The sequence below is a fragment of the Vicia villosa genome, linkage group LG3 (genome assembly GCF_029867415.1).
Source record: "Vicia villosa cultivar HV-30 ecotype Madison, WI linkage group LG3, Vvil1.0, whole genome shotgun sequence".
NCBI lineage: Eukaryota > Viridiplantae > Streptophyta > Magnoliopsida > Fabales > Fabaceae > Vicia > Vicia villosa.
In genome coordinates, this window is record NC_081182.1 from 64208028 (window position 1) to 64219183 (window position 11156).

The 11156-nt window shown below is 29.3% G+C and overlaps 1 protein-coding gene and 1 pseudogene across 1 annotated transcript; one reads left to right on the forward strand and one right to left on the reverse strand.

The window, feature by feature from the left end:
* Positions 1–487: 487 nt before the first annotated feature.
* On the reverse strand, positions 488–7715 carry LOC131661693 (endoribonuclease Dicer homolog 2a-like; annotated as a pseudogene).
* A 572-nt stretch (positions 7716–8287) lies between these two features.
* LOC131655966 (uncharacterized) lies at positions 8288–8881 on the forward strand (the record flags this gene model as incomplete). The annotated part of the gene is made up of 1 exon (XM_058925764.1): positions 8288–8881. A coding segment is annotated over one exon (432 nt), but the record flags the coding sequence as incomplete, so codon positions are not given.
* Between the last annotated feature and the right edge of the window lie 2275 nt (positions 8882–11156).

The following is an 11156-nucleotide window of genomic DNA, read 5'->3' on the forward strand; positions in this document are numbered from 1 at the left end:
GATCATATGTCTTGACATCGTAAGTGACATCCTGAGTCTGTCATACCAGAATTTCAATTCCGTCCTTTTTGTTTTGAAGAAGAAATAGTTGAGCATTTGTTTGTGGACTGTCCATCTGCCGTTAGAATCTGAAAATTACTTCATGCCTGGCTAGGCATGCGGGTTGTGGAAATGGAAGACACCATAGTTGAAAAGCAACTTGCTGGTCCATATGAATTAAGAGGAATGACATCTAAATTAAAAGTAAAGGGATAATGGACTGTAACTTGAAGGAATGGATCTTTAATTTGATTCCTTGCATCTTAAGGAACTCTTAACTGTAATCAGTCGTGAGTTTTGAGTATCAAAAAAATACTATTACATTGCCCATAATCCAATCCATTTAATTTTAAACTATTATATCGATTATAAAATGATAAAAAGAATATTTGTGTATGAATACAAAAATTCAACAACTTATATAAACCTTTAACAAAAAAGAAAGAAAGAGACAAAATCAAATCAACCATAATCATAAATATCAATCTTCAATACTATCTTTTTTTGTAAATATGCTTACACCCAACACCTTATCTATATTATCCAAAGCATTCTTTGCTGCTCTATAACGTGCAATGGATTTTTTAGAGTCATAACTGCCTCTTCCAACAAATTTTCCATTTATAAAGACCTCAATACTAGAAGATTCTTTCCACAAATCTACAAATTGTAATTTAAATTTTTTCTCTTGACAAACTTCAATAAGTTGTGAGACAGGATGCTTTTTAACTGAATCTGGCTCAATTATGGGTTCAAGTAATTTTTTTGCAACCTATCCAAAAAAATATAAAAACATAATTAATAGACGTAAACAAATAAAACCTTAATTCAAAAAAATCATCTAAAACATGAAATTGTATGGTTTAATAAATTATATTTTTTTTTATAAATTAAAAAAATAAATTTTATTCGATATAAAATATGAAAGGTACCTTCCACACAACGTCAAGGAATAAACCAGAATCAATAAAAATAGCACCGATAGTGATTCAACAATATCTGCTAGAGCTTTAGGTGCATAGAGCTGCCCATTTGAATGCAAGTAATAGTCGTCGACTCTTTCTATAAATCTTTGAATCTGTATCAAATTATAAAAAAGAAAAATTAAAATTTTATTTCTACATTTCATTGTTTAAATTCAAAAATAAATTAAATGGTAGTTTATTTTCAATTGTAAGTTAAAGATGCCATAAAAGGGTCAAAAGGGGTAAAAAGTTTCAACATAAAATAATATTTAGTGAACTTACTTCATCTTCAAGATTGAGTTGTTTGTGTCTCAAGTACCGCTCTAAGCCATGTTTAATGGCCCCACGTGCGAGTTTTTCCGTGTCAACATTCTTTGATTTGTTTGGAGTCAAAACTCCCGGTCCCAAATTTGGATAAGAGAAATATTGTTCTATCACTATGAACAAGTTGAGAACAGCATCACCAACATATTCTAGCCGCTTATAAGATAAACCGTTATCTGCGCCGTAAGTTTTGTGTGTAAAAGCCTCTTCTAGCAAGTGCTTATTCTTGAATTCGTAGTTGAGAATTGCTTCCACTTCATCTAACGGCAGCGGTGGCAGAGAGTCTTTGTTGTAGCTCTCTTCTTGATGTTCAAGGGTGACGGCACTTGTTTTGATTAAAAGTGTTTCTTCTTGCTCTTTGTGTGGTTGAGCGGCCATGGTGTGCTAAGAAAGCAAAACAGATGAAAATGAGACTAATGAGAGAGAATAAAATTTAGGTGAATGAGAGTGGTTTGTAATATTCTACAAAATTTAAGTGAAACAATGTATCTATTGGTGCTAGGGCTTGATATATATAACAATTAATATATTTTTATTTTAAATTTTACTCTGTAAAATATTTAAGTAGTTACTTTAAAAAGATTTATTTTACAAACTATCGAATTAGTAATTTTAAACATTTTACCAAGTAATTTCCAAGTAATTTTAAACATTACACCTTTTTAAAAAGATTTCTTTGCATTTTAAACATTTTACCAAGTAATTTCCAAGTAATGGTGGCAAGGTTAGTCTCATTTACACATAAATAATCATATTTACCATGAGATAAACATTGTTCAGACAAATCCTAAAAGAAACTTGAAAACAAAGTTAATGAAGCAATTTCTAGTACCATAAAAAACTTAGCAAATAGCAACTATGGAATGGAAAAAAATACTAGTTGGTTGTACTCTTTGAATATTTGTGTATGATACACAAACTCAACAACTTATATATAGACCTTTAACACAAAACAAAAAAGAGACAAAACCAAATAAACCATAAACATAAATATAAATATTGAATAGCATCTATAAATGTACTTACTTCCAACACCTTATCTATATTATCCAAAGCATTTTTTGCAGCTCTATAACGTGCAATGGCTTTCTTAGAGCCATAACTGCCTCTTCCAACCAATTTCTCATTTATAAAGACTTCAACATTAGTAGATTCTTCCCACAAATCTACAAATCTTAATTTGAATTTTTTCTCCTGACAAATTTCAATAAGTTGTGACACAGGATGCTTTTTAACAGATTCCGGTTCAATTATAGGTTCCAATAATTTTCTCGCAACCTTAAAAAAAACAAAAAAAAACATAATTAAAGAATATAAATAAATATAACCTTAATTAAAAAAATCACATTAAATAATATAAAAACATAAAATTATATAGTTTATGTTAAAAAAAATTGAATTAAAAAGATATATTTTGTTTGATAAAAAATGATAGAGTACCTTCCACACAACATCAAGGGATAAGTTAGAATCAATAAAAATGGCACCAATGGTTGATTCAACAATATCAGCTAGCGTTTTAGGTGCGTAGAGCTGTCCATTTGAATGCAAGTAATAGTCGTCGGCTCTTTCAATAAATCTTTGAATCTGTATCAAATTATAAAAAAGAAAAAACAAATTCAATGATAGCTTTTTCTTTTTAAGGGTTGGTTAAAGATGATATATAAGGGACAAAAGGGTGCACAATAAATTCTACAGAACTTACTTCCTCTTCAAGATAGGGTTGTTTGTGTCTCAAATATCGCTCTAAGCCATGTTTAACGGCAACACGAGCGAGTTTTTCTGTGTCAACATTCTTTGATTTGTTTGGAGTCAAAACTCCGGGTCCCAAATTTGGATAAGAGAAATATTGTTCTATCACTATGAACAAGTTAAGAACAACATCTCCTACATATTCTAACCGCTTATAAGATAAACTGTTATCCGCGCCGTAAGTTTTGTGCGTAAAAGCCTCTTCTAGTAAGTGCTTATTCTTGAATTCGTAGTTGATAATTGCTTCCACTTCATCTAATGGCAGCGGTGGCAGAGTATATTTGTCTTCTTTCTGTTCATTGGTGAGGGCACTTGTTTGGATCAGAAGTGTTTCCTCTTGCTCTCTGTGTGTTTGAGCTTCCATGGTGTGCTAAGAAAATTAAACAGATGAAAATGAAACTTACTAGAGAGAATAAAATGTAAGGTGAATAAGTGTGGTTTGTAGTAAAATATGAAGCTAGGCTTTAGGTATATATATTCTACAAAATTTATGTGAATCAACGTATCCATTGGTGCTAGGGCTTGATATGGTTAGCAATTAATGTATTTGTATTTAAATTATTTTTGTAAAATATTTAAGTAGTTACTATAACGCGATTTGTTTTTCAATTATATCACATTACCTTTTTTAAAAAAGATTTCTTTGCATTTTAATCATTTTAGGTGGCAAGGTTAGTGTCAATCCATAGGAATATTCTAGATCATTCTAGACATGACACCATTTCAACTTCAGGAAAAAATGGTAATGTTGTCATTTACATATGAATAATCATAGATAGCATAAGATAAGCATTGTCTAGACAAATCCTAAGAGAAACTTGAAAACAAAGTTAAGGAAGCAATTTCTAGAACCATCAAACACTTTGCAAGTAGCAACTATGGAATGGCAAAAACTAACAAGATATGAGCGGTTTAGAGAAAATTAGAAGAATAAGTGAGATGCACACACATGGCATGGCTTGGAAGTGGTCTTTTTGCGGTAAAATTACCCATCTCAATTATTCTTTCTATGAATTTTGTAAAGATCCTATTTCTTTTCTCAAATTGGTGGGTAATTTTCTTTTTGTTGAGTTTTCGCCGGTGTCTCGTGTATAAAGGTTGGGGAACCCTTAAGTTCTGCCTTTAATATATTCTTTGCTTACAAAAAAAAAACTTTAATTTTGTTTAAATAAATTACACTACAAGAAAGTTTGTTATTATCAAGGGATCAAAGCCCCTGTAACTGTAAATATCCATGGGTAAAGGTATATTTTCCAGGGCTTACTGACGAATTCAAAGCCCTCGATAAAATACTCATTGGTAAAGTCTATCGACTCGACACGATGATACCCTTGTCCATGTTTCCACGGCTAAGTTGTCAGTAATATTTATAAATTTTAAGTTAATTTCTTTTGACAGAATAGCCGTCTGTAATGTAATTTAAATATTTTTGTGCAACAATGCAAATTAATTACCATCACGCCATATTTTTTCATCTTTGAGAATAGTAATAAAAATTAATTACTAACACAACTTTTATCAAAATCAAATAAAAACTAAATTTATTTATCATACTAACATATATTTTTGTTTTTTCATAGATGATAGAACAAATTATAAATTATCATTGACATGTGAGTAAAGGACACAACACAACAACTATAAAGCCACCGTAATTGACCAAAATATGGAATTTGGAAACAATTTGACCTTTCAATTGCCATGTTTCAGACATATTCAAAAACATACTAGACCATTTTCCTTAGCTAAAATTAGCTTGAATTTTTTTATCATATAAATATAAATTTTATTGAGTGTTAATTTCCTGCAATTTTCTACAAACAGGGAAATTCCAAGCTATGTTCATATGTTCCCTTATTGCATTGAACATGTGGACAATGGGAGATTATTACTGCAAAATCTTCCCTGTAAGAATCTCATATAATGTTTATGTGATTATGAGGATATTAGTCTAACAAACTATGAAGAAATATCATCCTATCCTAATATTTACTCTAGTTTATCAACCATTTGCACTTATGACAACAATAATATTGGCGCATTATGAGTAAAAAATCAGTACCCGAATTTGGAACTTAAGTGGATACACACTATACTATTCCTTGTTTGTTCTTTGTTCTAGATTGTTGTAAGTATATCTTTATTTTCATTTTATTTTCCTTTATAGTTAATGCTTATATTGATTTTTCGTCTATTTTGCTTTGTTCAACATATTATAACTTAAAGGGTTTGGTTTTATAGTTGGTTTTGGCTACATCAGGAGGAGCAAGAGGATTCAAGCTTTATATTGGTTTATGCGCATTTTTTGCTTTTTGCTAGTTTTGGACTTGCTCATGCTTTTGTCCAAGGAGCATCTTTGGAGACCTCTCCCTTATGTGTCCCAAGTTCATTCAAGTTGGTCTTCCTAATACGTTTTTTTTATGAGTATATGAGACCAAGAATGTAACAACATTCACTACTAAAAAAAGTAAATTACGGACGGATTGTGAAGGAAATTAATCCTTCATTAATTGCGATGGATTTTGTGAGGGAAAACTGTATACTTCGTAAAAATTAAGTGAATGAATAGTAGCGAAGATATTTGTGAGTAATTTATCCCGTCATAAAATTTTCTCACAAATTTAATAAGAAAAAATTTAATGAGGGATTTTGAGATGAATTTATTTTCCTCTTTAATCATTCTGTTACAAATTCCCTCATAAACGTGAAAGGTGCTATCAGTGATGAGTTTTGTGAGGGAATTATTCAATCAATAATATTATATATATATATATATATATATATATATATATATTAAATTTTTTTTATAATTTTGTAGCTTAAATTTTTTCTAAAATCAAATAAAATAACTTTTAAAAATAAGTAAATAATTATAATATATAGTTATTTTTTATCAAAAATCATTTTTTTTTAATAAGTAATGGTATTAATAAAAACCGGGAAACCAAATACACAGACAATCACCTCTTTGATACAGGAAATAGAAGAGGTGCTGAACCAATGCTCTCCGCAAGAGAATGTTCGTGACTCCTTTTCTTGGGTGGAGGATACGTCCGGTTTATTTAGGGTAAAGTCTTGTTATGGGCGCTTCAAGTCGTGCCTATCGGGACCTCCATTGCAAGATCCTTTTGTTAAGGCCTTGAATTTCCTTTGGAAGGTTAGAATCCCCTCAAAAATTCTTTTTTTTGGTTAGAAATTTTTGCATGATAGAATTGCAACAAAAGACCAATTGTGCAAGAGAGAGATTTTGGTGGAGAACATAGATTTATTATGTGTTTTGTGTTTGAAAGAGGAGGAAAATTTGGAACATTTATTTGGTGAATGTGAAGTTGTTTATAATATTTGGAGGAGGGTGTTTTGTTGGCTAGGTCCTTCCCTTGAAATGTCCTTTGATAGTTTTGTCTCTTTCTTTTTATTTTGCGACTCCGTAAAGTGCTCGGCGAAGAGATCAATAGTAAGAGTGATTTGGTTGACTACTATTTTGTGCATATGGAAGAAGAGGAATGACATTATTTTTAAGAAGGAGAGTTTTTGTTTTACCGAATATTATCATGTTTTCCTGGAATTACTTGTTAGCTTTCTATAAGCTAGGTGAACTTTGTAATTACCATACTTGGAATATCTTACCTCTCGCTTGTTTTGAGTAGGGAGAGCTTTCCGTTTGTATCCTTGGGCGGAGTATCTATTATACTCCCCTTGATTAATATCATTGCTTATTAAATTTTTTTTTTTGATATTTATGTTCAAAATTTAAATATTAATCAGTAAAATTATAAATATTATTTTTTATCAAAAAGTTGATTAGTAACATGATAAAGTAAATCATAATAATTTGTCAACAATAACAACCATATTATAATTTTTTTAATATTAAAAATAACTAAAAAAAATTCAATTAGAAAAAAAAATGAAAGGCTAATATATATTCCCTTAATATTCGCAAAAACATAGCAGTTTGGATAAAAAAACGTAATCTAAAATTTTTTCGTTGCCCCTGTTTCTATATATTATTAAATAAATTAAATAATAATTAAATAATAAAACAAAAACATGGCAAAAATTTAGAGAATTTAGGAGTAGAATTTACTTTGATGAGCTAGTATATGGAGTTTTCTATCAATTGGAATGCCTTCTATGTACACCTTCACAAAGAAGCTACTATGACCACTGTAATCATAGTTTTGTTGCCAATGCCACATAATTGAAATAATGTCACTAAAAATCACCTTATAATAGTTCATAATATATGAATGAGTAGATTAGAAATGTGGAATATAGATTAACCTTGGATTATAGGATTAGAGTTAACATGAAAATATTAGAGAGGAGGAATTGGTGAGTCCAAGACTAAGATATGTAGAAAGTTATTTTTGTTGTTGTAGTGTGTTGAGAGTGGATGCATTTTAAATACAAATTTGGTGGTTGGTGTTATTTGTAATAGATGAAGAGGGATTTGGAGTATTGCATTTTTTCAATGTGGAAGAATCAAATAGCTATATGACAGAACAAGCTGCAAACTTATCAGTAATCTCTAGGTAGAATTTTAGAGTATTTGTAGTGTATATTTGGTTTGTTTTTGGAGCATACAAGATGTTGCTGTTTGGGTTACTTTACTATTATTGTTATATTGGCTTTTGTTTCTTACTTTGGTTGTATAAGTTTAGTTTTACATGGCTTATATGCCTTGATTTATTTAATATATAATTTTATCTTGACTCTTCAAAACAAAAACAAACTAAACTCATAACAACCTAATAAAATATCTTATAAAATTCAAATCAAGATCTTATAGTATGACACGTGATTATAAAATTAAAAAATGTTGATTGGCTCTAGTGTTTATAATGAATGTAATTTTTTTTATTATTAATACTCACTTTGACCTTTTTGTGATGCAGGTTCTATTTGGATTTTTTTGTCTTATATAGCCTTGGTTGTTTGTTTTATTGGTAGCAGGTATGTCTTCTTGATCGGAGGTTATGTTGTTTTCGTTCTTTGAATATCTTAACTCATGACTTTTTTAATGACCATCTTAATTCAAGAATGACCACCTTAAATTTTTGCTTGTTCAAAGTGGAAAAATGGATAGATGTAATTATTAGCAATTGGATTAAAAGAAATGCTAAGAGATATTATATAATATATAGTCACATAGCTTGAACATAGATCATATTATTTAGTGTTTTGACTAATTATATTCTTTCTCTTTATTTTATTGTTATTTACAGAATGAGTATGAAAAAAGGATTCTTGAGAGGGACTCACAAGAGGCACATGGAGATGATGTTTCTAGTCATCAATCTGACAACATCATCTTCTTAGATGTTGTTGGAGGAGTAGACAAGAAGGGCCGTATATATGGTTTGGGACCAGAAGCAGCAAAATACAAGCCATCTAGATCTTCCACATTTGACAGTATCTCATCATCTGAATATGAACAAATGAGGACTGTTATTTCTGATTTGTCTACTGAAAACAACACCCTTAAAGAGAAACTTAAGACTCATGAGGATTTGATTCGTGCGTCGCAAGAAGACTCACGTTTGCTTAGAGAACAGTTATTCCGATTTATGGAAAGTTTTTCAGCAGGTCACCAACCTCCACGTCCGGATCAAAATCCGTCTTCACCCAGTTCTTGAAATACAATACTAAATTGTAGTGAACACACTTTAGTTTGTCATCACTTAGTTTTAAAAACAATGGTAGTATTATTTTCGCTGTGATTTTTAATTTTAAGAGCTTGTTTTGAACTATTTTAGTTGTAATATTTAGTCTCAACAAAACAATATTATGGTTTTAATATTTAGTTTTAAGAACATATTTTTAGTACTATTAGTTTTGATTTGGATAATATTTATTATATTCACAAAAATAGTTTCTTGTGTTTCATATTTATGATTTGATATATTTTTATTATGATGATATAGTAAATTCAGTTTCAATATTAATTAAATTTGTCAAGAATTTAAAATTTCATTAATTATGTGCAGGTTTTTATGGAAAATAAATGTCATTTAATAATTCATTTAATTTAGTGAGGAAAAATATCCCTCTTAAAAGGAGTATTTATATACTAATCTTTAATAATTAGGGACGGAATATAAATATCACTAAAGTATATTTACTGAGGTATTTCAAAATCCCTCACAAATTACTAACGGATTGCTTTTCAATGGTTTGTGAGGGAAATTTAAATTTAATGACGTAAGGACTTCGTAACAGTTTATGACGGAATTGAAAATCCCTCACAAATTATTTGCGACATTGATATTCGGTACGAATATTTGCTCGTCCCTAAATCCGTCACTAAATAGTTTTGTGACGGAATTTTAGTGAATTAGTGACGGAATAATGCCCTCTCTAAATTCAATTTTTTTTAATAGTGAGGGTGTAAAATTTTTGCCCAAGCTCCCAAAAATTTCTGGCTCCACCACTCATATCATGACATGACACCATCTCAAATTCTGAAAAAAAAATAGTTATTTTATCATTTACATATGAATAATCATAAATACCATAAGATAAGCATTGTCTAGACAAATCCTAAGAGAAACTTGAAAACAAAGTTAAGGAAGCAATTTCTAGTACCATAAAAAACTTTGCAAGTAGCAACTATGGAATGGCAAAAATTAACAAGATATGGACGGTTTAGAGAAAATTAGAAGAATAAGTGAGATATGTACACATCGGTTGAAAATGTCGAGCCACCAAGAAAATTGCAAGCATTAACTATAATTTTGCTTAAATAAATTACATCACAAGAAAGTTTGTCATTATCCAGAGATCAAAATCTCCTGTAACTGTAAAAACCTGTGGGTAAAGGTATATTTTCCGGGCTTACCGACGAATTCAAAGCCCTTGATAAAATACTCCTAGGTAAAATCTATAGATACGACCAAGTTTACACGGTTAAGCTGTCGATAATATTTTTGAATTTTAAGTTAATTTTTCTGATAGAAGAATGATCGTCTGTAATGTAATTTAATTATTTTTTGTGCAGTAATACAAGTTAATTACCATCACGCTATATTTTTTTCATCTTTGAGAATAGTAATAAAAATTAATTACTAACACAATTTTTATCAAAATCAAATAAAAACTAAATTTATTTATCATACTTGCATATATTTTCTTGGATAAGTTATCCACACATGAGGTTTTTTTTTTAGAGATGGCAAAATGTATTTATATCTTAAAATCATTTTTGTTTTTTATTGATGATAGAAACAAATAAATTATCATTGACATGTGAGTAAAATAATTATACCTAAACTTTTCTAGTACCAAGGTCTATACCACCGGTGGAGTTCATTCAGGTTGGTGTTCCAAATAAGTTTTTTTTAGTATAGGAGATCAAGAATGTAACATTCTTCTTTACATAAATACTTAATAATTTGGGAGCTAAAGAGATCGGTAAAAGAGACTGTCTCGCCCTGTTCTGTCTCATCTTAAGCTTGTAAAAAAAAGACAGGACAAATAAGCCCATCAAATAAAATTGCATTTTTAAAAATTTAATCCACTCAGCCAAGATGATAGGTTGGCAGGTGGCGAACTATTTTTTTTTAAATAAATTAATAGAAGATAATGTACATTCATAGATGAGTCTAGTGTATATTTTTACTCCTACCATATATATATATATATATATATATATATATATATATATATATATATATATATATATATATATATATATATATATATATATATATATATATATATATATATATATATATATATATATTCTACAAAATTTAAGTGAATCAATGTATCCATAGGTGCTAGGGCTTGATATGGTTAGCAATTAATGTATTTGTATTTAAATTATTTTTGTAAAATATTTAAGTAGTTACTATAACTGTTTGTTTTTCAATTATATCACATTACCTTTTTTTAAAAATATTTCTTTGCATTTTAAACATTTTACCAAGGTGGCAAGGTTAGTGTCAATCCGTAGGAATATTCTAGATCATTCTAGATCATTCTTTCATTCAAGATAAGACACCATCTCAAATTTTGGAAAAAATACTTATGTTGTCATTTACATATAAATAATCATAGTAAGAGAAACTTGAA